Genomic DNA, 27,901 nt, shown 5'->3' with positions numbered 1-27,901 from the left:
CACTAGCTTTTCGACTCGTGTTCTCATACAATTCGCTATCTCTGGATCCTTGTATATTTTTGTTTTCATAACTTTTGTTTTAAAATATTAATATCATATAAAACTTGAACTTTGGATAGTGAATTTCTTGAACTTGAACGCGGATGGCATATTGATGAATAGAATGCATGCAAATCAACGTTACGCTTAATTTCTTTCAGGTCTCCCTACAAAAGAAAGCGTAATATAGAAATACATTCCTTTGAACAAAAAAAAAAGAAAAAAGAAATACATTCCATAATGATAAGAATACATAAACACAAATTAATTATTGAACCTTGAATAACTAATTGGCATTGATATGAATAGTCGTATCACTCTCAAATCTATATATTGTTAAGTACATATAGTCACGCAGTACTAAATCTAATGTGAGCATCATACAATTATATCTTAATCTTCTTAGTCAAATTATTAGGAACAACACACATACTAAAATATAGGTACTCTTATTCTCCTAGAACCATTTCTCCCGGCTGAGATCTTGTAACCTATTATATACAATTTATTTAGAGAAGATTTATTTTTATAACTTAAACGATCCGTAATATTAGGGTTATGTCTCGGCCTTCTAGATTAAAGAATCTGTCAGGTCCAAAGACAAATGAAATCACTATAAAGTGCCAAATTATGCCATTGAACCAATAAATAATTTAGTCAATCCAAATTAAAAATTAAGAATAAGGTTAGGTGTTAATGCTATATTAAGCTATAACCTGTCCAAAATCTAGCTAGGGCTTTGCTTGCGCATGATCATTTGCCACAACGAGAAGCCCACGTGTATATATATAGTTGACCAAATCTCATTAGCTGATTAACATTTTTGACAACATAATTAAATGATTAATTATGTACATGTTTGGTCCGCATATGGCTTCATAACATTAGAGATGCAAAATTATATCGCAAATAACAGCTTTATTCTGTTATATGAAAAACATAATTCAGCATTAAGCCTTTTGTTTCGTGTGTTTATTACAAATTATTAATTAATTTGCGTTAATCCTGTGGTATTGTCTTTCTTCCGATTGTATCCAAACGGCAAACGCGAACGCATTCACCGTCAACTTCGAGTAACGACGGACAGTTAGACAATAATAAGGGCTACATAGATACAAAGTTTATCGAATAATTCTTCAAATAAAAAATATATAGGGTATAGATTCAATCTTTACTAATTTATTCAAAGTTGTCTGATTTGTATAAACAAAAGCCTCTGAACCCTAAACAGTTGAAAGTAGCAGAGTCAGCAGACAAGGACCATAAGATCCATTTGGCCATTTATAAAAAAACGATATAGTTTGATACTAAATCGTAATGGTTGTGCAGTTGATGTTGCCACTTAAGACACTTACGTAAGACTCCATGCAAATGATATTAATATACGTCTTGAATTTACGTATTAATCTGATTATATATTGGCTCAATTATTCTGGGATATGCTCGATAATAGAGTTGATGGATATCCTGATAATATTAAAAATTATCGTGACATTAGGAGGAAAGACAGCAACACACTCCAGAACTCTCTGGAAAAACTGAAGTGATTTTGTTTTAATTTACTGATTGTTTTCACGGTTAGTTGATCCAAAATCTCCCCAAAAAAATCATTCATATTTTAGTTAATTAGGTTTACTTATTGATATATATTTATTTTAATCAATATTCATGAATTATAAATGAGTTAATATTGATAATTTAAGATAATTTGGAATATTACTATAACGATCATATATCTTAGTCTTGAATACTTGATCCAACAGTTTAAATCCATTACAAACGAGATGTACTAATGTTTAGTGTATTTTTTCTATACAGATATATATATATATATATATATATATATATATATATATATATATCACTCCAATACGTTACATTTACATCTATTATAAGATTTGGGAGATATAAAAAAATTGAAACATTTCTCTAATCTGACTAGATTCACGTTTTCCAGTAAAAGTGTTTGATCTTTTTTTTGCTAACTAAAAAATGTTTGATCTTGTGTCTACAAACTGTGTGATCTTGTAGACACAACTAAAAGATGCATGCGTGACCTTGTTGTGGTCTACAACTAAACGAGATCCAAACTCTAAGACTGGTTCATTTAATAAGTCGAAAACGCCCAGAATCCCAAAGCCCAAAACACCAAAAAGCCCAATATATGAACTGATTCCTCACCACTAAAATATTTCCAACACAAGCAACGAACATAACGGATAAGTGTTATCCTCATCGAGAAAGAAAAGCAAAGAGAATTTGGTGTTGTCACTATGAACATCGCCAATTATTATCATCGCCACTCGAACGTCATCTTAAACCCTCACCTAGACATGACTTTAGCGAGGACTCGTCCGCAAACAAGAGCAGATAGTATTACATTCATGACAAGAACACAAGGAAGAAGAAAGATGGGATTGTGTTTGATAAGAGCATCTGCCAATGGGGGAGAAGAAGAATCTAGCGATCAAAGCAAGCCCGAGAGAAGAAGTTTCTTGAGCTTAGCAGAAGCTGGTCTTGTTGAAATCTCGGGCCTTGGTGCACACGAGAAGTTTCTCTGCCGACTTACGGTAATTGCAATTTTAATTTCCTTCCGTTTATATATTGTATATGTTTTGAGTGTTCACAAATAAGTTATTTGCAATACCAATTTAATGTTAGCCCATCAATTAAATTTGTTAATTTGACTAAGAATTACATTATACTGAATATAGTTTGTATGTGCAAATTATAGGAAATGAAACATTAACTTTATATAAGAAATTGACAACATTCATCTTTGTGAAAAGAGAAAAGAAAATTGAAACATACATTTACAAGAAATGGATGGAGTAAACTGTATACATAACAATTCATCATGCACTAGTATATATGTACATTCACTGAATAACTAGAATATTGTTTTTTTGAAAAGGCATGTACACTAGTTTTCTAGCTGGAAGTTCGTATTAATTTCAATTTATAATTTTGGAATTCGATTATAACAGATATCGTCGTTGAATTTACTAAGAGTAATATCAGAGCAAGAAGGATGTTCAATTGAAGAGTTGAATGCTGGAAAAATATGCGATTGGTTCTTAAAGGATAAGCTGAAGCGAGAGCATAACATTGAATCTGCTGTTCTTCAGTGGGATGATCCCGATTTTCCATTTTAGTTATTCTTATTTTTACAATTTAAGATACAAAAAGGTATATGATATCCATTAAAAATATTGTGAAAAGTTTTCACTCGGTTATATCAAGATTCAAGAACCATGAGTAACTCATAACATCCAAAAAAATTTCACCTATAAAAAAAAAGAAACAAATCCTACCCGAGCGAGCGTTGACCATATGTCCTACGATACATCTACTATGCACTAAAACGTATTCAACACTGCTGAATATTATCCATGACTTAGAATACATAAAAAAAATGTGAAAAAATGTTTGAATTTATCTGGAAACCACGAAAAAGACATGAAAGCGAACATTAAACAAGCAAAAAAAAAAGGACTTTGTAAGAGAATCCAAAACGCTGTCGTTTTTGAAGTATGTCTCTATCGCTTTATCGAATTTCACCCTCCACTTTCGATTCGATATGTTCTTCCGCTAATCAAGCACCCAAAAAATACACAATTATATTAAAAGAAACAAAATTAACGAAAACACGGACGTGAAATCAACCAATTAAATCCACTTTCTCTCTCCCTCTCGCGTCCGATCTCTCTCTCTCTCTACTCCATACGACACAAAACAACAAAGCTCTCTCTCACCACGAGTCAACTCTCGCCGTCCTTTCTCGCGCAAATCGCATGCCCTAACCGTGAGAAAAGAGAGATGACTATGACGACGGAGGAGAAACCGGTTTCCGATAACCGAGGTTGGGGTTTCTTCAAGATTCCGTTTCGAAACTCAAGTGGCCACGGAAACGCCTCGAGTGCTACGTCTCCTTTCCCATCGGGAGCTTCGTCTTCTTCTACATCTTCTCATCTCCATAACCACCATCCTCAACAACATCATCCTCACCATCATCATCATCATCCTCATCATCATCAGCTTGGCTATAACGGGCCTCATGGTGATGGATCGGGTCAAAATCAGCACCCGACACCTTCGCCTTCAGTTTCATCTGTTGCTAAGTCACTTCTGCCTACTAAACGCAGATTGAAGCTTGATCCGTCGGAGAAACTCTATTTTCCTTGTGAGTTTTTTTTTCGAATCTCATTTGATCGGAATTTCACTTTTTTTTTTATTAAAATTTCGATCTGATTTTCCTCTCTATATTTGATATTTCTTGTAGAAATTCAGTGTTTGACTGATCTGATTATTTGGATCGATATATAAAATATGGCATTCACTTAAGAGGGGAAAATGAAGTTTTAAACTTATTTTTTCATTTTTCAATTTTTTTTTGGGAATTAAGAGCTGAATCATGATATTGGTTTGTATTCCCAACTTTCCATATCATATCAGCGTTTTTTTAATTTCGGTTTGTTCATTTGCTGTCTTTTGTGTCTAAACCTTTGAAGACTAGACATTGACCTGAAGTTACTTGAAATAGCTAATCTTGTAGGTACCAGGCTAATATGGTACATTTACCATTAATCCATGTGATTCTTTCAAATGATATGGGCCGTTTTCAATGAAAGATTTTCTTTTTAATTGTTCCATAACTCAAAAGATGGCACTTTTTCAGCATTCCAAAGTTAGGTGTCTGTGTAAAGATAAATCATTTTAGGTCTAAGCGATTTTGCTGGAAGATTTTGAGGTATTTATGTAGGCCATGTTTTTTTTTTCTTGATTTTCAGATGATTAAATTTTCTTTTATTGTTTGCTTTGGATTTTGGAAGTTAGAGTCGTCAGTTATTTTCCCTCCAATTAACTCAAGAGTTCTAATTTAGATTATCACTTTTTTGTTTGAAGATGAGCCTGGGAAGCAAGTGAGGAGCGCTATTAAGATAAAAAATACCAGCAAATCACATGTTGCCTTTAAGGTATGTATTCCGATCTAAGTGCTTTTATTATCTGGTTTTTGCACTTGTAAATGTGCTTACTCGTTGCTCTTCAGTTTCAAACAACTGCACCGAAGAGTTGCTTCATGCGTCCACCAGGTGCTATCCTTGCTCCTGGAGAGACTCTTATCGCCACTGGTAATTGTTTCTTCCCGCATTCTTATTCTTCTTGGTGATGCTAGAGAAATGACTCTAGAGGATTTATGTATGTGACTAATTTTCTCCCTTGTTGAAATTTCTAGTGTTCAAATTTGTTGAGCCTCCTGAGAATAATGAGAAGCCAATGGATCAAAGGAGCAGGGTTAAGTTTAAAATCATGAGCCTGAAGGTGAAAGGTCCAATGGACTATGTTCCTGAGCTGGTATGTTGATCTTATGATCTTATCGATGAGCTGTTCTTTGAACTAGTGACTTTTCTGGTACTGTTTGTCATGCTCTTACATTTCTTAGGGTCTGCTGAATGTTGGTTCAATCTAAAAGAAATGACAATTACTTTTTGTTTTGTTTCCGCAGTTTGATGAGCAAAAAGATGATGTGTCTAAGGAGCAAATATTGCGTGTTATCTTCCTGGATCCCGAACGTCCCAACCCTGTGAGTATCCGAATCATTATGCTTTTGAAGATGATTCTATGTTACACTGAACTCTTTCTTACGGTCACTCTCTCTCTCTTTCTCTAATTATCTATGTGTTGAATGAAAAGGCACTGGAGAAATTGAAACGTCAGCTAGCTGAAGCAGATGCAGCAGTGGAGGCGCGAAAGAAACCACCAGAGGAAACGGGTCCAAAGATGATTGGAGAAGGACTTGTGATCGATGAATGGGTGAGTCACATTTGCTATCGTAGAGCCTCTCCTCCATTAGATGGTTATGAAAATCTGACATTGTTGTTGTTGTCTCTCCTCTCTAATAAAAACACAGAAGGAGCGTCGAGAGAGATATCTTGCACAGCAACAAGGCGAAGGAGTTGACTCTGTCTGAGACTAAAAGATCCTTTTCAGGACAAAAACAAGTGTGTGTTTGTGAAGAAGAAGAAGAAGAAGAGACCACGCTATTGAATTTCTCTGCTAACTTCCACATTCGTAATGCAATATAAGGATCATGCTGGTAAAAAAACAAAAAAAAATGAAAACTTTTTTCGTGTAAAAAAAAATGTAAACTTGGGGTTTGATAATGAATTGCTCATGTTAAGACTAATAAAAAAAAATTGACAGGAGAGGATGCTTGTGTTTAGCTTCGTGTGTAAAAATCAAAATTTAAATTCTCCGATAAGCCGCTGAATTAACCGGTTGATTTAATCTTAACCGAACTTTTTTACTTGAATCGGTCGATTTTGCAACCGGTCAAATGGAAGCATGTTTTGGTCTAATCTCGATGTAACGCATTTCATAAATTCATAGCTCTGTTTTGTTTTATTTGCGCTGAATCTCAATCATGATTATCCGAATTTGTACCGGTCAATCAGAAACTCGGTCAGGGACCAGGACCGGGATTTCGAATCGGAATCTCTAGTCCCAAATGATGCTCAACCCTATCTTACGTGTACATCTTCTCAACCTTTCCTATTCATCATTTGCTCTGCTGCGTGATTTTTTTCTCCCGTCGTCCTCAATTCGTTCGTCGGCGTTTTACGAGCCGCCGCGACGCTGAATCAGGTCGACGATTGTAAATTTACGGAAAGTATAGAAAGAAGAGTGTGAACGATCTCTCCCTTTGTAATAATGTCGATGAGCAATTCCTTGAAAAAATTCTCTTCTTGTGTTCTTATTGATCTCGATGGTACCCTAATCAACACAGGTATACTCTAATAAGACGATAACTTGTTTCAGTTTCTCTTCTCGTTACTCTTTGATAATAGGGATTGGTGTTTTTTATTTTTTATAAAAAATATTGTAGATGGTGTTGTGGGTGACATTTTGAGGAAATACTTGTGTAAATATGGTAAGCAATGGGATGGTAGAGAATCACTTAAAATAGTTGGGAAAACTCCATTAGAAGCTGCGACCACCATTGTTGAAGATTATGGACTTCCTTGTGCAGTTGATGAGTTCAATTCAGAATTCTACCCTTTGTTCTCTGCTCAGTAAGTTTGCTTCTCTTTCTCTTATCTTGCTCTTCATATTGTTGATTTCCTTTTGGTTTTGAGTTTTTTTCAATCTTTTGTGGTTTATAGGATGGACAAAATCAAATCTTTACCAGGTGCCAACAGGTTGATTCGACATTTGAAAGGTCATGGAGTACCTGTGGCCCTGGCTTCCAATTCTTCAAGGGCAAATATTGAAACCAAAATCTCTTATCATGAAGGTATGGATTTTTTGAAATGTTCCTCAATGCATAATCATGTATAGGTAAAAGTATTCTTGAAGTGATTCGTCGTTTTTCTGTAGGTTGGAAGGAATGCTTCTCGGTTATTATCGGTAGTGATGAAGTTCCCAAAGGAAAACCTTCTCCTGATATGTAAGATATTCATCTCTTGTCAGCCATATCCAATGTTATCGGTTTGTTTTATTATTCTTATCACGATGATCAACTTTTTTTTTTTCTCAAAGTTTTCTTGAAGCAGCGAAAAGATTGAATAAAGATCCAGCTGACTGTTTGGTTATTGAAGATTCTGTGTGAGTCTCATTTTTAGCATAATCGTTTTTGTAGTTGAGGGTTTGGTTCCTCTCTTGCTAATAGTTTAGTTGGAAATGGCAGGCCAGGTGTTATGGCTGGTAAAGCTGCTGGAACCAAAGTGGTTGCTGTTCCTTCTCTGCCTAAACAAACACATCTTTATACATCTGCTGATGAAGTCATCAATTCTCTACTAGACATGAAACCCGAAAATTGGGGACTTCCTCCATTTCAAGACTGTAAGATAAAAAAAACTCACTATTCAATCCTTCTTTGCCTATATAATTTCTTTCCTTCATCTCGGTAAAAGACTGTTTAACTTTGTAACCTGTATTGCAGGGATAGAGAACACGTTACCAATTGATCCATGGCGTATTGGAGGTCCTGTTATCAAAGGATTTGGGCGTGGCTCTAAAGTACTCGGAATCCCCACAGGTCTGTACAAAAAGTCATAGAATCGAGCTCTTTTCCTAGCTATATATATGTCATGGTCTCTTTTCTTATTGCCGCATTGGTTGTTCTCAGCTAACTTATCAACAAAGGATTATGCGGAAGAGCTAGTAGAACATCCTTCGGGAGTGTACTTTGGTTGGGCGGGCTTACCAACGAGAGGCGTCTTTAAAATGGTCATGAGCATTGGTTGGAATCCTTATTTCAACAACACCGAGAAAACTATTGTGAGTTGATAAAAAGTTTTTGAAGACTTTTTTTCACTCTTGCAATGGTTACTTTCTTTTAACTTAGCTCTTGTTATATATAGGAGCCATGGTTGCTTCACGATTTCACTGAAGATTTCTACGGAGAAGAGCTACGTCTTATAATCGTTGGCTATATACGTCCTGAGGTAATTTGTTTTTTACTTTGTTATTATCATCTCATCCATTCGTCATATGAGTGTGTTATGTGATGTAATGTGCCGTTCTTCTTCTTCCTGCAAGGCTAACTTCCCTTCACTGGAGAGTCTCATTGCAAAGATTCACGAGGACAAGGAAGTTGCAGAGATAGCTCTTGATCTTCCATCGTATGCTAAGTTTAAGGATGATCCTTATCTGACAAAGTGATTAAATAATCATTCATGTAAAGAATCAAAACTCTTGTTTTCCTCACATTCTTGATTATGAAATAATAATATAATCAAACTCTCTGATTCGTCGGAACTCAAAATCAGAAGACTTGTATTGTTCTTTTACCGTCAGGTTGGTAAAACAGTGAAAGTTGAGCAACGTTAATGAACAACGTAATAATGAGTAATTTACTAATCGAACATAATTATATAGTCATGGTTGGTTAATGAACTTTGCCCATCTCTACACGAGCACTCGAGCAGGCTCATTTAACGAACCTTGACCAGTACCAATGCGATCTCCAGACCTGATTCATCTCCTCGATCGGCACGCCTCTCGTCTCCGGCAAGAAAAAGTAGACGAAAGTCGACATCACCACCACGAAAAACGCGAAGAATATGAACAACCCGAATTTCATGTGACAAAGCATCATCAGAAACACTTGTGCGATTACGAACGTGAAGATCATGTTCATGGACACGGTTACGCTCTGCGCCGCCGATCGGATCTCCAGCGGGAAAATCTCCGACGGGACTAGCCATCCGAGTGGTCCCCACGACCAAGCAAACGCCGCCACGTAGATGCATATGAACAACACCACAACAATGGCGTACCATTTTGGTAGATCGCCTGGGTTTCCATCGACGCCGAACTTTGCTCCGATTGCCGCCGCAACAGCGACCTAAGAAGAAGACGATCGAAATGTTAAAGCGACTAAACCGGTACACGATAACCGGTCTAGAGATTTTTGATTTTTGATTTTAGAGAAGAAGAAAATTGAAAAACCTGAGAAATCAGCATTTGGAATCCTCCTTCGAGGAAGAGAAGTCGTCTTCCCCATTTGTCAACGCCGTAGATTGAGACCATGGTGGCTCCGAGGTTAACCAAACCGGTCACAACCGCCGACATCAGAGCCGCGTCGCTACCGAATCCGATCGTCTGGAACAGAACCGGCGCGTAGAACATGATGACGTTGATTCCGGTGAGCTGCTGAAAAGACGGGATCAGAATCGCCACCGTTAGATGCGGTCTGTACTTTCTCTGCAACAGGTTTCGCCATGGATGCTCCACGAGCTTCGAAGCTTCGCTGGCGGCGATCAGGTCGTTGATCTCGTCTTCAACGTCGTCGACGCCTCGGATCTTACGGAGTTTCTTTTCGGCTAGCTCAAATTGACCTCTCTCTACCATGGAGTTGGGTGTGTCCGGGAGGATAAGGGAACCGACGGTGATGATGAGAGCCGGAACGACGGCGCCGCCGAGGCTGAGCCGCCATCCCCATCCGCCGCGAATCTTCGAGAAGAAGAAGTTCAAAACGTTGGCGACGAGGATACCGATGGTGATTGAGAGCTGAAATCCGATGTTTAGTGCTCCTCTGAATTTATATGGTGCCATCTCCGAGAGATACAACGGAACAGACTGTGAGTGAATTTGAAAAAAGTTAAGATAATATTGAGGCTATTTTGTTATATTTTGAAACTTAAGGGGCACAAAATCAAAGGACCTGATTGGTGAAGCCGATACCGAAACCGAGTAATAAACGGCCAACGATGAGCATCCAAACGGCGGTTGCGAAACCGTTAAGGAGAGCTCCGGCGCAGAAGAGAACTCCGCCGAGAAGCATAGAAAGTTTCCGGCCAAACTCACGGGTGACGTAGGAGGCGACGACGCAGGAGCAGAGAGCGGCGAGGTAGAGAGAGGAGGTGAAGAGAGTGAGAGAAATGCTGTCGAATCTGCAGTATTTGCTCGATTCGTGATCGCTCTGTTGTTTCTCGTATACCGACGGGAAGAATTTCTTCTGAAACGACTCCATTGTCGTCACTCCACCTGCAAAAACGACAAAAATTGTTGAAATACTTTTTTAACTTTTCAAAAAATAAAGTTCTCGCCGGAGAAAAAGAAAGTTTAAAGTAAGTGGGAGAAGCATTACCAGAGATTCCGATGTCGTAACCGAAGATAAGTCCACCCATGGCGGCGACGATACACGTCACGGTGACGTAAGGAGTGAGTTTACCGGGATATTCCCGTTTGCCATCTCCAATGACAATTCCGACTGCGGGCATTTTAGTCTTTTTACTAGGAGTGTAACTTTGTAAGCAAGTTTATGGAGGCTGATGTGTGTTTATTTAAGGAGATGTATCGTTTATCGTTAATGTGTTTATGTAAGCAAAGGGATTCACTGATAAGCTGTGGATATTAACTTACTGTACTATTTTCCATTTCATTTATTATCATTAACCTTTTTTTTTCTTTCATAAATATGGCCATTCTACCAAAAGTGCTTGATATGGAATTAAATCTTTGGACCTTATAGACTTTTCATCTATCAATCCAGGCACATTGATTCGCATTTATTTACAAGTTAAGTACATACTGTATTTATTGCGCCTTTTTTTATAAACTTTATAATCCGTGGAAACTAGAAAGAATATCATATTTTTATTAAAAGTATTCTTATTTTACTATCCTAGTTTGCTAAACGTGTAATTTACGAATAAATTCAATGATATAGTGGAGAATGCATGGAAATTTGAATTTATTGTTTCCTTTTACGTTAAAAGTTACTGGTAAGTTTGCCATTTTAGTCGAGTTAAGAAAAGTGGTTGATAGGTTGTTAGGTTTTGATTTTTGTTAGATATGAGAAATATTAACAATTTCAGTATTACGTATTGGCAGAGGACTATCATCTATCAATCTCCATAATTAATACTCCGCTGATTAAAGCATGAAAATTCTTTTGCTGCTTTTTTCTACAAGAAAACAAGTAGATTTTGTGAATTTATTCATTCCCGAAATATGAATATAGATATCAAAATAGGAATAGTAGTGAAAAAAACCTCAGGAACGTTGTATGTTAAATGTTAACATTCCGCTAAAATGAACTCAAAAGTAGTGCAAAACCTCAGGAACGTAGCCAGTAAAGTTTAACTTCTTCCCGCGTTATTGACTTGTTGTTATGTAAAACAGCAGAGACTTTATTGAGAGAATTCAAAACAAAACCGAAGAGACCTGACTGAGATATTCAAATGCGACTTGAATCCCTCCCGAATATGAATCGCCTCATCCAGTCTGAGACCACCAGGACTCTCGTTCTCCAGCTCACTTGCTTACTATTGTTATCAAACAGTAAAACCAAATTTAAAAAAATCTTATACATGTATGTATGAATACTTTTTGTATTTCACTAGAGATTAAGAGAAAAACAAATCCAAATAACGTTACCTCGCGTAAACTGAGTACCACAACCATTGACTGCTTTGTCCTATCGAAACCCAGTCTCCTGGAAGTTGTGCTGCAGTTTGTTCGCCTCCTAATGGAGCAAATTGTCCCAAATGTCGATACCTATAACAACACAGTTTCCCATTTTCTCCATACCATTAGTCTTTATAGTTTATAACTGTGATCAAAATATTAATGAACACTTCACCAAACATTGCAGCAATCTCAGTGACTAAAGTGTTTTAGGATGCAGATTTGGATCCAACCTGAAGGGGCGGAATCGATGACGACCTTCTCCTCGAATCCTAATGGGACCTTCCGGATTTTTCTCGCATTCTTCCATACGATCAAAGCATTTTGCAAGGTAAGTCCCTTGTTGCGCAGCGACCTTTAAGCCATAAGGACAAATTGATTAAACCAATTACCAAACAAAGGGTGTGAGTGTGGCTGTATTTTTTTTCAGGTTAGGTAAAAATAGAACAAACCTGTGCAGTAGCTGGGAGAAACTTCACTTGCGAGTCAACTTGAGAAAGAGCTGACTTAAGTTCTTCTATATTGAGTTCGACGGACTTATTGGAAGCATTCTCAGCTTGGGCTTGTTTTAAGAGATCGGCAATGCCACGCATACCTTTGCTCTTCAAGTAGAGCTCCACTTGAGGGTATCTAACACATATGTCATCTATGACTTCTTGAAATTCTTTCAGTGTCAGTGTTCCTGAATTGTCCTTATCTGCTTTCTTGAAAATATCAGCTATATCTTCCTGAAAAACCAAAAAAAAAACTCAATCTAAAGCATAAGAAACAGAGAACCTACACACGGGTGCGTAACTGCAACATACAGCTAAATAGAATCTAGCATCCGGTATAAGCGAAAGAACACAATCTGCTACTTCATTTCATCTTAGTCCAGAAATAAAACAGTCAAAACGGTTTAATAGTCAGTCACCAAGACATGAGTCATGAGGAAGAGAAGATTTGTTTACCATGACTTTTCGCTGGTTGATTGTTGCACAATCACCAAGTGCATATATATTATCACATCCTTCAACACGAAGCCATTCATCTGTTGCTAAAGCACGTCTATTACCCTGCAATTACAAGAAAATTTGTTAGACCGAGTCGATATAACTCAGTTATTAAAGAATGATGAGCATTGTAATGCACAAAATATCCAATCATTGGAAATTAGTTACACACCTGACCAATTTGTTTCATAAAATCTTTTATCACAGGACGGGTCCCAATACCAGTTGACCAGACGATCATTCCATAAGGTATAGAAGAGAGCTCTCCTTTGGTTTTAGCAGAAATTTCTTTATCATTCACTTTGACCACCATAGAACCCAATTTCACATCAATACCGTCTCTGTTAAACTTTTCTTCTGCAAACTCTGTGATTCTCTTGTCAAACCTGTGAAAGAAAAAGCTTCCTTGTAATCATTACAAGCTTTTACGGAAAGTGAATCTTCGATATAGATCAAAAAGTAGCTTAGATGTCAAGGAATCTCACATGGTCAAGATGTGGTCTGCAGCTTCAAGAAGAGTGATATGCACTAAATTCTTGGCCTTAGGGTAGAGTTTGACTAGATCCTCGGTAACAAAATCATGCAGCTCAGCAGCAAACTCAACACCTGTTGGTCCACCACCAACAACCACAAAATGTAGGATTCTCTTTCTCTCTTCTTCGTTAAGATCTGGTAAACTTGCCTTCTCAAATGAATCAATGACAGTTCTACGGATTCTCTGTGCATCTTCAACCTCCTGTAATTCCACCATCATATCTTAGAGACATGTAAAAAAGTGTATAACCCTTTGGAAAACTTTAACACCCATATAAATAATCAGTCAGTTTACCCATCATATCTTAGAGACATGTAAAAAAGTGAATAACCCTTTGGAAATCTTTAACACCCATATAAATAATCAGTCAGTTTACACTTGCCTCGACAAACTACAATAACTAAAACTATCAAAGATCTAAGAGAACTTACTTTCAGGAAATGACAGTTCTCCTCCACCCCAGGAATGTTAAATGTGTTAGACTGAGCTCCAGTGGCAATTACAAGATAGTCATAGTCAACATCAAATTCCTTTTTTCCGTTATCAAGGCCTTGTTTAGATCGACAGTAAACTTTCTTGCTTCCTGGATCAATTCTGAAACATTCCGCCTCCAAGAAAGACATCTCAACATTTTTCTGTTCGTTAAGACACAAGATAAGCTTGCATTAGAAGGTTATCAACAGTACAAACATTACAATAAACTCGTTCAACTTAAACAACAAACTCAGAATGTTGTTTCCAAGAAATATGATTGAACACTTGTGGTTAGAAGATGTGAAAAGAAGGTACAGTTTCTTCTTACCTTCTTTCCAATGTTGCGAATCGGCTCAACCACACTGCGAGCTTCAACGGTTCCACAAGTAACACTAGGTAGCAGAGGAGTGAAAGCAAAGTAGTTTCGAGGCGATATAACCTGAATCTCATATGAGGAATTGTTCAAATCCTTCAAGAAACTAGCTCCAGCCCAGCCAGTTCCGAGCAGGACTACCTTTTTCTTTCTGGTTCCAGTTTCAACACCATTGTTGCTAGAGGATGCATTTGCCTCTGAGTAGGCTATAAGTCCCCCACCGCTATGAAACGAGAAATATTGTATCAGTGATTCAATATACAACAAAATGTCCCGATCACAAATCACAAGACAATTTAACAGAGAAATATTGTATCGGTGATTCAGTATATATCAAAATTTCCTGATTACAAATCACAAGACAAACACAAGATTCTTCTGATTACAAATCACAAGACAATCAATTGTTAAGAGAAGATCTAAAATCAGTGATCCATTTGTTTAATCATGAACATAAGCTCTGATCTAGAGTGTAGACACAATGACGAATCTGGTCTCGCAAACACATATTTCAAGGGAAAAACGTAAAAGCTTAACACGGTGTCAGAAGATCAAATATCAGAAGAAAAACTCTGAAATCAAACGAGCAACGCAAATTGATATTCATATAGATCAGGAAGTAACCGAGAAACTGAAATCGATTCGGCGAGATCAAAAAGAGAAAGACAGATGAATAATTGGCGAAGAAATGATACATATGACTGACCTGATGGTGGAGACGACGAGAATCCTGGAGAGAGAAGGATAATCATGGAAAGCTCTAGACAATCTCTCGAAGACGCTGAAAGGTCTCATTTCCGCTTGTTCGATTCAATCTCCTAAGACGGAGATTTGACTATTCTTCTTAAAAAGAGAGACGAGTGTTCGCAAAGGCCGAGAATCCTGGGGAAAGGAGAAAACGAACGGTGAAACTTTTTGAGAAAAGAGGGAGAGGAGAGAGATCTGGAGAGGCCAAGTGGGTGACGATGGGCAAATTCTATTTGAGAACCGTTCTGGTTGGCCACGTGTCAAGCGTGAGAAATTTTAAGAAAATAAAGAAATTAGAAAAGTGAGGCCAACGAGGTTGGGGATTTTCTGTCTTGAGAGGAGTAACAGAAAATGCGTGTCGTTTTTTGTTTTCCTTGGTGACGGTGGTGGTTTACCTGCTTTTTTAATTTTGACTTGGCGGATACGGCAAGAGTTTTGGTCATGCGCTTCTCTAATTTTTGTTTTTTAATTTTAATTATATTTGTTTGCAGCTTAATATAAGTGCATATCTTGGTTAATGATGTATTGAACCTCTAAATGTGATGAGTCAGTGTTTGTATTACGCTAAATTATTGTTCTCTAATGGTTGTCGTATTTGGTGACTGCGATTCCAATAACCTTTCTCGCATTTGTTTTTATCTAACTTTTCATATTTGACTAGAAACATAAAACGGAAATATTTTTTTAATGGTAAAAAAAATTGTAAGCAATAACAAAACATTTAAAACAATCAATGATGTTACCATTTTTGGTATTATTTATGAATTTTACTTCTGTTTCATATTTGCTAGTTTCCTTTATATAAAAAATTGAAAAAAAAAATTTGTAAAGTATTCCTGTTTTACATCGATTTTTGGTTTTTCTTATTCAGTCTAGTTCAGGTTAATTATCCATTGGAGATTAATCCTATGCAGAAGTTCAAAACTGAAATACCATGTATATACATACATATAAGTGATGATATTTGTATAGGATTTAACCCAGCTTTTAATTTTTGTATAATATCCACAAAAAATGCTTATGGAAAGAGATCGATCTCGATCAAACCATCTTCCTCTGCATGAAAATCCAACTCTGTTTGATCCCGTTTGCTCATCTTTTCATGGCTTCGATTATACTCACCGAGCTTGATCTCGATTAACCCGTCGTCTCCGATTCCATCGCCGTCCTCTTCTTCCCATCTGAACCCCACTTTCTCCGGCGAGATCCAGTTACCGATCTCCGGAAAATTGAACTCCGACGAGGAGTCCGAATCCGATTCCGAATCTGATTCTGGGTAACAGAGCGACAACGACGGGAATCTCTCGATTTCTCTTAATCGGGTCACCGACGGATTCTCTTCTTCTTCTTCGTCATCATCATCGTCGTCGTCCTCTTCATGTATCACCTCCAATGGAGCTCTAAAATCCCACTCCACAAAATCGGGTTTCGTGTCGGAATCTGTTTCGTGTTTGGTCTCCGACGAAGAATCACGAACCAAAGCCTTAGATTTTCCAGTCTTCTCGAGATTCACGGTTCTGGTTTCTCCTTCGTTGCTTTTCTCGGGTCGGGTATTTGATTCTCGGGTCGATCCGAGACGAAGAAGAGAGGCGAGAAGGGCAACGGAAATGAGAAGAACAGGGGAGAGAAGGAATCGAAGAAGCGAGTCATGAGAGAAATAGATGAGGATAAGACTGTAGAGAGTGATGAAACAGGAGAAGAGAGGATGATGAGAGGAGAAGGAGATCGCCGACGAGTTTTCTACGTTTTCTTCCATATGAGTGGGAAGCTGAGAGAGAGACTTAAAAGACTTTGGTGGTCGTTGCATTTAAATGCCCCGAGGAGGGTTTTTGTCTTTCTTTTTTTCTTTTCTTAATACAGTCAACATATAGTCTAACTTTTCAATAAATTTCATTGTTGAAACGTTGAATTTATTTACCAAATATAATAAAAATTGAATTATCTATAGTTGATACGGGAACAAAAACAGTTTCTTTCTTTCTAAACCTCATTTTTAATTTAACCAATAAAAAACACTCCATAAGTATAATACGAGTGATCATAAAACATCAATTTACTTAAATTTAGCATAAAAATTTCTACTAAATGAAACACAACTTTTTTTTCCAAAACATCTTTTATACTCCATCTGTTTAACAAAAAGTGTCATTTAAAAATTTTAATTTTTTTTACAAAAGATGTTACTTTATATTTCTAATGTAAAATATTAAACAAAATCAAAATTTAACCTTGTTTTTTAATGTATTAATTAGAAAGAAAAAATTGTTGTATGTATTAATAAGGAGTAGTGTAGAACTTTTGCTAATTTTTGTGAAATGTGTCAAAATGACACTTTTTGTGAAATAGAAAGAGTAAGATTTACTAATTATTTTCTGGATTACTTCATTTTTATTCGATTTGAGCGATCACTTGCCCATACATAATACATTTTAAAGCTTTTGGTGTAAGCAGGTTTCGTTGTACATTGGGAAGACTTATGTCGTTGTTGGTTTCTATTCTAGGATAGCTAGAAAGATCTTCGTTTAGAAAAGGTTGTCTTCTTATAGTGGTTTAACAATTAATACTATCTATCGTTCATGCAAATTGTTTGGATATTCTAATCTTACGCTCTAGAAATCGGATTACTAGATCTCTAGATGATGGAAAGGTTGATCACTTGTCGACTTTTCCACATAATTTGTAGTCCGGTTTATCGCAATATAATGGTCCATATTTGGTATCCAGTTTTTTTTTTTCAATTATATATTGAGTGATATCACGATGACAAGTAAGTACATGATTAATAATAATAGTAGCGGAAGAATATAAACATTTTAACCCATACATAGATAATGATGTATTGCCTAGATTCTCACAATGGAATTGAGAATTGATTTCTTGCTTTGGTTCTTGGGGTGTTGGTTCGGGAATTGTGGAAGCTTTAAAGTGCGTAGGACAAAGGCAACGAATATTAAAAGAAATTTTAGCTTAGACGTGGTCATTCTCATGGAAACTATAATCGACAAAGACGAAAACAAAGTCGAAATGTTTTTTTTTTTGGTTTATAAAGAAAATTTGGAAATGTTCAAAAAAGTTTAGTTTTATATGTACCGTTCTATGTTTTTCATTTTGTAAAAATGTTGAGGATGAATCGCGCTCAAAAAACAAAAACTTGGAAAATTATTATGAGATGCGTCGCGCTAACGGTACAATAAACTTCTATCATGTCTTTAATTCAATTTTATCGTCAAAGTGAGTTTTCTATTTTCGTTTTTTTTTGGGGTCTGAACATGTATATGTAAAATGTATTTTTGTCTTATTATCCATGTACAGATTTGATAATCACAGTATGGCAATGGCCTTACTTTATAAATTATAATAACCAAATAACATAAACATATTAAGTTTTTTGTTTAACAAAGGTTATTCAGTTAAAAAGCAAGTAACATATTGTGTTATAAACCGGAAACATATATAAGATCGAATTTATCCTAAATTTTACATGTTCAACTACCGAGTACGTAGATTAATTTTACATGTTCAACTTTGAATAATTTTATAAAGAATAAATTATATTTAACATAAGGGCGATATTGATACACTAACAACAACAAATTAGGGCGATGATACATGTATTACCTCAATAACCAGATTAACTAATTTAACAGTTTAGTTATCGAGATGACCGGTTGGTCCCCCAACAAAGGCTACAAGAAATAGAATATCATTTTCAAATTACATTTAAATTTTAATTAACTTCTTAAAATGAACTAAATCCCGTAATTTGCACTAAATTCTAATGGTTCATTTGATTTAGTGACTCGCTGTGAGCCTGTGACAAAATTAAAAGTAACTAGATTCTAACCCCGTGCATCCGCACGAGAATATTTTTTATTGTTTAATGAATTTTGTAATATAATTTGTGTTTTTTTAAGTTTAGATATAATTATTTTTATAAATATATTTTTTAATAAGCGAAAATATTGATTTTTGTGTTTAGATATATTTTTAAAGTATTAAAATTAATTATGATTATAAAAATATAATTTTAATCCGTCCGCTAATATTAATTAAAAATGAACTATTAAAAAACATAATTTTAAATTTTCCGTTCATATTACCGTATAATATAAATATTTGTTAAAAGTTTGAGATATATTAACAGTATTATTTAGCATTATAGTTTTCTAAAATTTAATCAACGAAAGGAGTGTACAATTGGTTTTTCAAACTATATTATAGTGTATGCAATAATTTTCAATTTTTTTATGTTTTGATTTTGTATGAAAAATATATTTTCGATATACATGTATAATTCAAAATTAGTGATATTAGTTACCAAAATATTTTTAACTCGATTTTTTATATATATTTTTAATTCTATGAATTTTAAAAAATATATTTTTAATATTTAAATTATACATTTGAATTTTATCTATTATTTTATTATTAATTTGTAAATAAATTATAATAGTAAATATATTATATAAACAACATAAATATCATATCATTTACATCATTATAAATATTTTATATTTCAAATATGACCATTATTTTTCATATGTGAATTTTTTTTTTCAAAAATTCTAGATATTTTTGATAAAAATGTTTAATAGTATAGACATTATTTAAATTAGAATCTTTAAATCAAATCTAAATTAATATCTGATTTATTATTTTTAATCAAATCAAATCAAATCTAAATTACTTATATTTAAGGAACTCTAAAAATATTTAAATTAATAACTAATTTTCGAAATTAAATATAAACAATTATTAAAAAAAATTTTAAACACTTAAAAAAAATTAGGAGTGTTTGGAAACAAGTACTAAATGTGCTTCTGTTTTAATATAATAGATTACTCACTGCTGGTTAAGAGAGAGATTGGTTTAACCAATATAAAATTTTATGCATTATCAAGAAAATAAATGGATAAATCATCTTGTTAATTTCATTATCGTTTCATTAAAAATGTCGTTTAAATTTTCTTTTTTTTTTTTCAAAAAGTTATGCGTTCTATAGACTATCGTAGAGTTCTTAACTAAATCTCAATTTTTTATTTACTGTTCCAATAATTTAGAGAAACTTACTTATCCTTTTGATAAAGTAGAGAAACTTACTTATCGTATAAACAAATAATCTAGTAGATCATTTCTATATTTTCTTTAATATATATGAAAAATTTAGAATAACATTATGTGTGAAATGGAGGGAATCATTGATATTCTTTTAAGTCTTTTTCTTATTAATATAAGAGATTTTCACTGTTATAAATATAGGATGTTTTAGGATTTATTTTTTGTTTCAAAAATCGTTTTCGGTTTTTAATGCAAATGTTTGATAATTTTCTATTTTTATCTATATTCTCTTTGTTTATCAATTAGTATGAACACAATATGTAATATATTAATGAGGGATAAGACAGATAATTGAATAGTTTTTTAATATGTGTGAAAAAACCTACAACATTTATATTTAGAAATGGAAGAAGTAAATTTTTTTGGGAACAAAAGGTATCTATATATATATATATATTAAAAGTTATGTATATATATATTTACCATGGGTCATCATTGTTCGATATTTATTGTGTCTAATAACTAATATGGAGGAAATTTCCAATTTTAATACTCAAACACATATAGAAATAAATTGTTATAGTTATCTTTTAATCAAATTGAACCTTTACCAAAAAAGAAGAAGATAATTAAACAAAGCAAAGTAGTTCCGCTTTATGTTTGTTGAGAAAGACTGAAAGAGAAAGGTGAGAGCCTGAAAGTTCGTAGTTGTGGCGGTGGTAGTGGTTCTTTAGCCCATGTCTTGCTTTCTTTTTGTGTGTGATATATCTATATTTTCCCCCGATCCTCGTTGTTTTCCACAAAAAATATGTTTTGCCTGAGCCTAAAACGGTTTATATTGAAAATTTGTAATTAGCAATTATATTTAATATTTTGGTTATACTAATGAAGCTGAGGATTTGGACTGCAAGCTTTCGGGGATTTGTAGATCATTTGACTTTGAGATTCATAATATATACAGGGTTATTAAAGATATACAGGGTTATTGTGTTTTTTATTTTGTTTGGTTATAAATAATAAAGCAAGGGCTTTATATAAAGTCGAAAAAAATAATCAAAGTTTTGATGATTAGGGAGAATGGACCCAAAGGACATAAAACCACGTGACTTGGAACCATTTTGGACCGACCACATCCATCACCTAGCCTTGACTTCCACGCAATGATTTTCAAAGTTGGATGTCCAAAAGTTTATAAAGCACATGAACAATTGGTTTTTGGATTGTGATGTAATATATAAAGAGAAATTAAGACATCATTTCTCTTCCTCCTTTTTGTTGGGTCTCTTTCAAAGGTTTCAATGACTGTGTAACAAAGCTATTCCATTTACATGGATGATAATGAGAGGTAGAACTGCATATGGACTGTTGGCATATGGATAAAATGTAAAGCTTGATAAAGTTAAAGTTAATCATATGTTATATCAGTGAACAATGTACTTGGAGTCTTGGAGATAGAAATGATTTGGGTACACTTTTACGATGGGTTATTTTCATCGGTTAATTTGGCAAATAACAACAATATTGGAAACATAAATTAAGGAGCTAGTTATTAGGGATACAGAATCAATCTGTTTACGATTGATTGCGAATCTTTGTATAAAAGAGATTTTTTGTTTTTGTTTTTGTTTTTTTAAGATAACCAAAGTCTGATTGTGTCCAAGCTTTCATTAGGTTCAGAAAATGATAACAGAACAAGAATTTTGATTGGTAACATTCTCTCAATACAGGTAGTGAATATTTAAAAGAAACTAAAAAAAAATTAGAATATTCTCAAAAAAAAAAAATTAGAAGAATATTTAATTGACAAATTTGAAATTGTGGTTTGAATTGATTTAATTAAGATAAATTAGTTTCTAAAATAAAAACACAATCACTAACACATTAGATATTTAAAATAACAAAAGATAATTCAATATAAATTTTTGATGTTGTGGTTTAATATGATTTAAAAAAAAAAAACATAATTGGAGATCATAAAAAACTTGATTGACCAAATAGATTTCAATGAAAAGAAGTAAAAAACATGTATTATCTCCAATGTGTAGAACGCATTCCCATTTTTAATACTTAAACTTTCAATCATAACTTCTATTGATGAAAATGGTGTAATTAATGCTTCATTTGTATTATCGTCTTGTAACTTTTTTTTTTGGTGACATCAGTTATCATCTTGGATAAGTTCATTGATTGGTTGCTCACTTGATATTACAAGTCGTATAACTTCCATATTGGGAAGTAAACCAATCAAAGCCAATATTACCATACGTGAATGATATTTGTTTAGATAGGTAAATAATTTAGAATTTAAAATGTTATGGCAGTTCATTAGATTGATCTAATTTGTTGACATAAGATACTGATTGATACTCGACCAAAAGAAAAAAGATACGAATTGAAAATTATTTATTGCAGCCTAAGACAAAAACAAAACAAAAAACAGAACCTTGGATACTCTGTCTCTGACTAATAATCCAAAAGACTGATACATATATATAAAAAATACATTTCAGTTCCGATGTATGCAAATGAAATAAATAAATTTGGTCAAAAACTAATCTCAAAAACCTAAAAAGCTTCTGAACCAAAATGCATACTAATCTTAAAAACTATCATAACCGTCAAAGAGAATTTAACAGTAGACAAAGTGAATGTCATCATTTTCAAGTAAACAATGCGACAGGAACCTTAGATTCTCGTTCATTGCTCTTGGCTTTGGTCCAACGATAGTGAATCGGTGCATTAGGAGGCTCAATGTCTTCCACTTGATGGTCGTCGAGATCTATTTGGTTTCGAAAAGCTTGTCGAGTCTTTTTGGGTGTGGTGTACGCAAAATGTAAACTTTTTGCTATCAAACTCTGTTTAATAATTAAAGAAGAATCATGAATCAATCAATCAATGAAACTTTGTGTTAATCAAGAAGAAAATCTTACCAAACGATTGAACTAATCAAAACTTACAGCTTCTCTGATTGATTTAGATACAATATTTAGACTGTTGAGATCCTCATGATCAACACCAGAAATCACTCGAATCTATTTACAAAAAACAAGATTAGATAGGTAAAATCCTATATCTCAAATGATAACAGATATAGAAACTAATCAAAAACTTAATTTTTTACCAGGAGTTCTTGAGGCAGAGATTCGAGGGGAGATTCCTCAGCAATTGTTGTGAGGCTTCTTTGTCTCTTCACCTTCACCGGCGGCGATTCAGTTGCCGGAATCTCAACGGCCGATCTGGACAGAGATTTGCGGACTCTGCTCGACATCAAAATCCTCACTGTTCCTAAACCTAACCCTAACTCATCTTCCTCGCCGTCTCGCTTAGACTTCATAACGAATCCTTCTACTTTCGTCAACGCCATTGTTCTTCTTCCTCCACCAAGAAGATTCTTCAGAAACAGAGTTTCCGAGAGCCACTCAAATAGTTTTGCGGCGCTCGAGGACCAAAACTCACCGATATAATGGAGATAATGGATCATTAGAGCGCGAAAAAGAACACACGGGGCTAAGCAAGCAAGCAGCACAAAGAAATGCGGAAAAGGAAATAAACTGGAGTGATTTGTGGGGAAGAATATAAAATCCTGGATTCCAGTGGAGACACGTGGCGGATTATTATTGGACAGCCGTCATTGGCATTTTTGTATTTCGATCAGTCCAGTCCAAGTTAGCTCTGTATCGGTTACCGTATAAGATAACCCGTTTTGTTCGGGGAGGGAAAATTGGGGTAATGCGGTCCATGGGATAATCAGTGTATTGTCCATCGATTGTTTGTCACGTGTCAGTAAAACAAAGTTTGAACGATGTGCATTTAATTAAAAAACAGAAGAGTGTGGTGGTTTTGAATTAGATGAGATTGACTTTGGTTTCATTGGATTCGAAAAACAGAAGATTTATTTGATTGATTTGGTCGAGATAGGTATGGAAGTGTTTGGTAATTTGTTTTTTTTCTTTTATTAAATGCACACAAAAAAATATGCCCACATTATTTTTGGATAAGACTTATAGTATAAAAATAATAAAATTACGTCGTTTTCCCAATATGTTAAGCGTTTTCGTCTTCACAAAACGGTATATTATCCATTGATCGGTGTATTGTCCATTGATCGTTTGTCATGTGTCAGTAGAACAAAGTTTGAATGGTGTGCATTTAGTAAGAAACTGAGGAGTTTGGTGGTTTTGAAACAGATGAGATTGATTTTGGTTTCATTGGATTCGAAAAGCAGAAGATTAGTTTGATTAATTTGATGTCGAGATAAGTATGGAAGTGTTTGGTAATTTGTTTTTTTTCCCTTATTAAATGCACACAAAAAGAATATGTCCACATTATTTTTGGATAAGACTTATAGTGTAAAAATAATAAAATTACGTCGTTTTCCCAATATGTTAAGCGTTTTCGTCTTCACAAAACGGTGTATTGTCCATTGATCGTTTGCCACGTGTTAGTAGAACAAAGTTTGAACGGTGTGCATTTAGTAAGAAGCTGAGGAGTTTGGTGGTTTTGAAACAGATGAGATTGACTTTGGTTTCATTGGATTCAAAAAACAGAAAGTTTGTTTGATTGATTTGATGTTGAGATAAGTATGGAAGTGTTTGGTAATTTTTTTTTCCCTCCTTAAATGCACACAAAAAGAATATACCAACATTATTTTTGGATAAGACTTATAATGTAAAAATAATAAAATTACATCGTTTTTCCAATATATTAAGCATTTTCGTTTTCACAAAACGGTATATTCACCATTGATCGGTGTATTGTCCATTGATCGTTTGCCATATGTAAGTAGAACAAAATTTGAACGGTGTGTATTTAGTAAGAAGCTGAGGAGTTCAATGGTTTTGAAACAGATGAGATTGATTTTGGTTTCATTGAATTCGAAAAACAGAAGATTTGTTTGCTTGATTTGGATGTCGAGATAAATATGGAAGTGTTTAGTAATTTGTTTTTTTTTCTTATTAAATGCACACAAAAAAATATACCCATAATATTTTTGGATAAGACTTGTAAAAATAATAAAACTACTTAAAAGTTTTCGTCTATCACAAAACGGAAAAAAAGATATATTTGTTAAGCGTTTTCTTCTTCTACCGGGACATTCTGGTGATGAGAATTGCTTGCAAAGCCATTGTCATTTTCATCAAAAGTGTTCTCTTGAGATGTAACGTAGAAACTCCAGAGAGATACACAGTTTTCATCAGCTGTGTGACCACAAAGAGAAAAAAGAAAGATTTAATTTCGGAAGTAAATATGAAGCTAATTAGGATGTATTGCAATTTGCAAATGTACCTTTCAATTGAAGATCGTTCTTATCTTCATCATCATCATCATCTGGAATTGCGAATCGTCTGTGACCAGAGGATGTAGCAGCCATTGGAAGGTATGGGTGGAAAGAAAAAGCATTGACGGTATCTGCAAAATACATTGTAAATGTCCTATAAAGTTTGGATCTCATCAAGAAACTGGAGAGTTTACTCAAGAACCAAAGTGTAAGCTACCTGAAGCAGCTTGATATCCAGAGACCCAGTTTCCGGTTTGTAAATCATACATGTGAACGAGACCATCCTGGAGAAATAGACAAGTGATATGGAACAATTTCACCATAAGTTGCTTTGAATCTTCTAAACAAAAGCCAGGTCTACAGAAAGGGAAGGAAGATCGATAGTACCTGACCACCGGTGCCAAGATGTCGACCACATGGCTCAATATCAAAGAATACACGCTGGTTTGTGTTCTCTGTTGCTCTGTACAATCTGATCACATATACAATATCCATTCAACCACATTTCACTTGGACTTATAAAGTAATTGAAAACGAGAATTTGGAAAGCAAGAATCAAATCTGAAGTTCAAACAAGCTTAGACTTCTACTAACTTGATTCAAACCAAAAGAAAAAACTAAATACTCACTTATAAACTATCTCAACAGATTTCCGCATATCCCAGCAAAGAATGTAAGGATCCTGAAAAGAGTAAACAAAAAAAAGAAACAGTTATTTGGGAAGCTTACTGGAAACATGATTCCTTTTTCATATCATACTATAGACGATACTTTCTTCCCCTTAAAACAGGCGATCTTAACATGGAAATCAAGTTGGCATAAATTTGCTCAAGAAAATTAATGTTACCTTGCGACCTCCTGTATATAAGTAGTTCCCATCCTTTGAAAACTGGACCTGAAAGCAAGAAAAAATTCGATTAATGATAATATCATAACCCAGAGCACAAAAATAAAGACAAAATAAATGAACCCTTGCTTACATGTGTGACGCCGCCTTCTTGACCATGTAAAACATACAATAGCTCCATGTTGTCTTCTCTATAAATCCCTGTAGTCTGCCCGTAAGAGCCCACAGCCAACATTCCAGATTTGGTTGGGGAGAAAGCAAGAGTAGATAATATACCTGCAAATTACAAACCAGTAAAAGGTTGTTCTTGTTTATGCATAAACTGTAATATTGATACTATGCAACGTGTGAGTGATAAACTAAGAAAAAACCTGCTTGGCCCTCTTTATTTCTCTGTAGAGTTGAATACTGCCCAAAATCTCTACCGGGACGATGAAGATCAAACACTCTGATGGAGCTGTTATAACCAGCAAAGATCCTAAAGAACAATATACAGCCAAATGAATATAGATACTGTTAATTAAATTCTCTATCATGTGCGACAGATGGATTAGATTGCTTACTTGGTTCCACCAGGATTAAATCCAATTGAAAATGCAGCAGTGATTTCATCCATAGCATCATAGGCCCGGTACGTGCATCGAAGCTGCCATTGTTACATTCACATGTAAATTATCAGATACACACTACTACATGATGGTAGAATAGCTCTCCAGTAAACATGTTAAAGTTACCTCACCAGAAGTACTATCCCAAAGATGGATTGGATGGTCTCTAGTGGAGGTAGCAAAGACGCATGTTAATGGATCTGAACAAAGTCAACAACCAAAATCAGTAATTCAAATGATGAAATTATTAAGCAAAAAAGAAAGAACCTTTTCATGATGAGCTTGTGTTTGATTATTACCTGAAACTGACATGTATGGATACCAACAGAAATCATAGACAGATTCACCCTCATTAACAAGGAGACTCGCACCATACGAATCTAAAGTTCCAAAATTTGAAAGAAACACATATAAACACACCATAAATTACAAAATTTCTTCACGTTTGACACAAACATGCAAAATTTAGGTTGCCAAGCTCACCTTCTTCAGGGATTGGCACTCCATAGCCATTAGAATCACCTCCATCTTGAGGCCTGATGAACAATTTTGCAAAACGAGAAGATTCAACAGAGAACTAAAACTACCCAACATACAGAATTACTGATGCTTAAGCTAAAAAGACTTACAGATAAAACAGACTAAGTGTATTGTCCTCGGAGCTTGCAAGGAAACAAGAACCATCAGGTGACCTGTAAGAAGCAGTAACAAATCAGTACCTCAAGAGTTGAGGAGAAGAAGAAAAAAAAGTTTCAAACTTTGAGAAAAAGACAAAAGAACCTAATCAAGAGAATGAAATTAGAAGAAAACGTCCTACCATTTAAGACCCTTGAGGAAATTGTTAGGGTTTCGAGCAGCTCTAAACTGCTCACAGAAATGATGCGTTCTGTAAGGAGAGACATCGAATCTCATGGTAGGCAACGATGAAGTTTGCTTTACTGAGTCGACCGTTAGTCCGCCATTTTCTTCTGCTATTGCTTCTTCTTCACCCATCCTCTTCGTCGTCTTCGTCAGAGCTTTTGGAATAGTAGCAG

The 27,901-nt window shown here is 34.7% G+C and overlaps 8 protein-coding genes across 8 annotated transcripts; 3 read left to right on the top strand and 5 right to left on the bottom strand.

The window, feature by feature from the left end:
* Nucleotides 1-2,252: 2,252 nt before the first annotated feature.
* Nucleotides 2,253-3,315, top strand: LOC18029141. Its single transcript, XM_006413715.2, has 2 exons — nucleotides 2,253-2,609; nucleotides 3,027-3,315. The coding sequence occupies exons 1-2, from the start codon at nucleotides 2,313-2,315 to the stop codon at nucleotides 3,192-3,194; spliced, it is 465 nt and encodes a 154-aa protein (XP_006413778.1). The 5' UTR covers nucleotides 2,253-2,312; the 3' UTR covers nucleotides 3,195-3,315.
* A 372-nt stretch (nucleotides 3,316-3,687) lies between these two features.
* Nucleotides 3,688-6,245, top strand: LOC18029139 (vesicle-associated protein 4-2). The gene is made up of 7 exons (XM_006413714.2): nucleotides 3,688-4,222; nucleotides 4,945-5,015; nucleotides 5,090-5,171; nucleotides 5,276-5,394; nucleotides 5,546-5,623; nucleotides 5,734-5,853; nucleotides 5,951-6,245. The coding sequence occupies exons 1-7, from the start codon at nucleotides 3,859-3,861 to the stop codon at nucleotides 6,008-6,010; spliced, it is 894 nt and encodes a 297-aa protein (XP_006413777.1). The 5' UTR covers nucleotides 3,688-3,858; the 3' UTR covers nucleotides 6,011-6,245.
* A 341-nt stretch (nucleotides 6,246-6,586) lies between these two features.
* On the top strand, nucleotides 6,587-8,787 carry LOC18029140 (bifunctional riboflavin kinase/FMN phosphatase). Its single transcript, XM_006413712.2, has 10 exons — nucleotides 6,587-6,826; nucleotides 6,926-7,112; nucleotides 7,203-7,333; nucleotides 7,417-7,486; nucleotides 7,579-7,644; nucleotides 7,727-7,881; nucleotides 7,982-8,077; nucleotides 8,168-8,319; nucleotides 8,403-8,486; nucleotides 8,581-8,787. The coding sequence occupies exons 1-10, from the start codon at nucleotides 6,751-6,753 to the stop codon at nucleotides 8,701-8,703; spliced, it is 1,140 nt and encodes a 379-aa protein (XP_006413775.1). The 5' UTR covers nucleotides 6,587-6,750; the 3' UTR covers nucleotides 8,704-8,787.
* On the bottom strand, nucleotides 8,759-10,957 carry LOC18029138 (sugar transport protein 12). Its single transcript, XM_006413713.2, has 4 exons — nucleotides 10,634-10,957; nucleotides 10,208-10,530; nucleotides 9,493-10,122; nucleotides 8,759-9,388 (listed from the first exon to the last, which is right to left on the bottom strand). Exons 1-4 carry the CDS (start codon nucleotides 10,764-10,766, stop codon nucleotides 8,972-8,974), a joined length of 1,503 nt encoding a protein of 500 aa, XP_006413776.1. The 5' UTR covers nucleotides 10,767-10,957; the 3' UTR covers nucleotides 8,759-8,971.
* A 509-nt stretch (nucleotides 10,958-11,466) lies between these two features.
* On the bottom strand, nucleotides 11,467-15,270 carry LOC18029137 (external alternative NAD(P)H-ubiquinone oxidoreductase B3, mitochondrial). The gene is made up of 10 exons (XM_006413711.2): nucleotides 15,036-15,270; nucleotides 14,285-14,552; nucleotides 13,914-14,117; nucleotides 13,433-13,683; nucleotides 13,120-13,333; nucleotides 12,906-13,010; nucleotides 12,408-12,683; nucleotides 12,189-12,310; nucleotides 11,926-12,045; nucleotides 11,467-11,813 (listed from the first exon to the last, which is right to left on the bottom strand). Exons 1-10 carry the CDS (start codon nucleotides 15,122-15,124, stop codon nucleotides 11,726-11,728), a joined length of 1,737 nt encoding a protein of 578 aa, XP_006413774.1. The 5' UTR covers nucleotides 15,125-15,270; the 3' UTR covers nucleotides 11,467-11,725.
* Nucleotides 15,271-15,987: 717 nt separating this feature from the next.
* Nucleotides 15,988-16,890, bottom strand: LOC18029136. The gene has a single exon (XM_006413710.2). It carries the CDS (start codon nucleotides 16,881-16,883, stop codon nucleotides 16,095-16,097), a length of 789 nt encoding a protein of 262 aa, XP_006413773.2. The 5' UTR covers nucleotides 16,884-16,890; the 3' UTR covers nucleotides 15,988-16,094.
* Nucleotides 16,891-22,562: 5,672 nt separating this feature from the next.
* On the bottom strand, nucleotides 22,563-23,664 carry LOC18029135 (F-box protein SKIP27). Its single transcript, XM_006413709.2, has 3 exons — nucleotides 23,256-23,664; nucleotides 23,092-23,166; nucleotides 22,563-22,989 (listed from the first exon to the last, which is right to left on the bottom strand). The coding sequence occupies exons 1-3, from the start codon at nucleotides 23,613-23,615 to the stop codon at nucleotides 22,795-22,797; spliced, it is 630 nt and encodes a 209-aa protein (XP_006413772.1). The 5' UTR covers nucleotides 23,616-23,664; the 3' UTR covers nucleotides 22,563-22,794.
* Nucleotides 23,665-25,036: 1,372 nt separating this feature from the next.
* LOC18029134 (telomerase Cajal body protein 1) lies at nucleotides 25,037-27,890 on the bottom strand. The gene is made up of 14 exons (XM_006413708.2): nucleotides 27,685-27,890; nucleotides 27,497-27,559; nucleotides 27,351-27,403; nucleotides 27,167-27,247; nucleotides 26,994-27,067; nucleotides 26,823-26,905; nucleotides 26,631-26,737; nucleotides 26,393-26,535; nucleotides 26,260-26,307; nucleotides 26,042-26,094; nucleotides 25,800-25,884; nucleotides 25,630-25,696; nucleotides 25,421-25,543; nucleotides 25,037-25,332 (listed from the first exon to the last, which is right to left on the bottom strand). Exons 1-14 carry the CDS (start codon nucleotides 27,858-27,860, stop codon nucleotides 25,202-25,204), a joined length of 1,287 nt encoding a protein of 428 aa, XP_006413771.1. The 5' UTR covers nucleotides 27,861-27,890; the 3' UTR covers nucleotides 25,037-25,201.
* Between the last annotated feature and the right edge of the window lie 11 nt (nucleotides 27,891-27,901).

This window comes from Eutrema salsugineum, unplaced genomic scaffold (assembly GCF_000478725.1).
Source record: "Eutrema salsugineum unplaced genomic scaffold, Eutsalg1_0 scaffold_1, whole genome shotgun sequence".
Classification (NCBI taxonomy): Eukaryota; Viridiplantae; Streptophyta; class Magnoliopsida; order Brassicales; family Brassicaceae; genus Eutrema; species Eutrema salsugineum.
Note: the sequence above shows the minus strand (reverse complement) of the source record. Positions and strands in the feature narration are given on the sequence as shown.

Coding starts and splice junctions, on each gene's coding strand:
- LOC18029140 (XM_006413712.2), top strand. CDS start 6,751: ATGTCGATGAGCAATTCCTTGAAAAAATTCTCTTCTTGTGTTCTTATT. Junction 7,334..7,416: donor CAAAATCTCTTATCATGAAG/GTATGGATTTTT, acceptor GTTTTTCTGTAG/GTTGGAAGGAATGCTTCTCG. Junction 7,645..7,726: donor TTGGTTATTGAAGATTCTGT/GTGAGTCTCATT, acceptor TGGAAATGGCAG/GCCAGGTGTTATGGCTGGTA.
- LOC18029134 (XM_006413708.2), bottom strand. CDS start 27,860: ATGGGTGAAGAAGAAGCAATAGCAGAAGAAAATGGCGGACTAACGGTC. Junction 27,068..27,166: donor TCCATACATGTCAGTTTCAG/GTAATAATCAAA, acceptor GACTTTGTTCAG/ATCCATTAACATGCGTCTTT. Junction 26,536..26,630: donor AAATAAAGAGGGCCAAGCAG/GTTTTTTCTTAG, acceptor TGTAATTTGCAG/GTATATTATCTACTCTTGCT.
- LOC18029141 (XM_006413715.2), top strand. CDS start 2,313: ATGAACATCGCCAATTATTATCATCGCCACTCGAACGTCATCTTAAAC. Junction 2,610..3,026: donor AGTTTCTCTGCCGACTTACG/GTAATTGCAATT, acceptor CGATTATAACAG/ATATCGTCGTTGAATTTACT.
- LOC18029138 (XM_006413713.2), bottom strand. CDS start 10,766: ATGCCCGCAGTCGGAATTGTCATTGGAGATGGCAAACGGGAATATCCC. Junction 10,531..10,633: donor TTACGACATCGGAATCTCTG/GTAATGCTTCTC, acceptor TCGTTTTTGCAG/GTGGAGTGACGACAATGGAG. Junction 9,389..9,492: donor TCCAAATGCTGATTTCTCAG/GTTTTTCAATTT, acceptor TCTTCTTCTTAG/GTCGCTGTTGCGGCGGCAAT.
- LOC18029136 (XM_006413710.2), bottom strand. CDS start 16,883: ATGCAACGACCACCAAAGTCTTTTAAGTCTCTCTCTCAGCTTCCCACT.
- LOC18029135 (XM_006413709.2), bottom strand. CDS start 23,615: ATGATCCATTATCTCCATTATATCGGTGAGTTTTGGTCCTCGAGCGCC. Junction 23,167..23,255: donor CTCTGCCTCAAGAACTCCTG/GTAAAAAATTAA, acceptor TTTTGTAAATAG/ATTCGAGTGATTTCTGGTGT. Junction 22,990..23,091: donor CTAAATCAATCAGAGAAGCT/GTAAGTTTTGAT, acceptor ATTATTAAACAG/AGTTTGATAGCAAAAAGTTT.
- LOC18029137 (XM_006413711.2), bottom strand. CDS start 15,124: ATGAGACCTTTCAGCGTCTTCGAGAGATTGTCTAGAGCTTTCCATGAT. Junction 14,118..14,284: donor TTCGCAACATTGGAAAGAAG/GTAAGAAGAAAC, acceptor CTTAACGAACAG/AAAAATGTTGAGATGTCTTT. Junction 12,311..12,407: donor TTCTCCCAGCTACTGCACAG/GTTTGTTCTATT, acceptor TATGGCTTAAAG/GTCGCTGCGCAACAAGGGAC.
- LOC18029139 (XM_006413714.2), top strand. CDS start 3,859: ATGACTATGACGACGGAGGAGAAACCGGTTTCCGATAACCGAGGTTGG. Junction 4,223..4,944: donor GGAGAAACTCTATTTTCCTT/GTGAGTTTTTTT, acceptor TTTTGTTTGAAG/ATGAGCCTGGGAAGCAAGTG. Junction 5,395..5,545: donor TGGACTATGTTCCTGAGCTG/GTATGTTGATCT, acceptor TTGTTTCCGCAG/TTTGATGAGCAAAAAGATGA.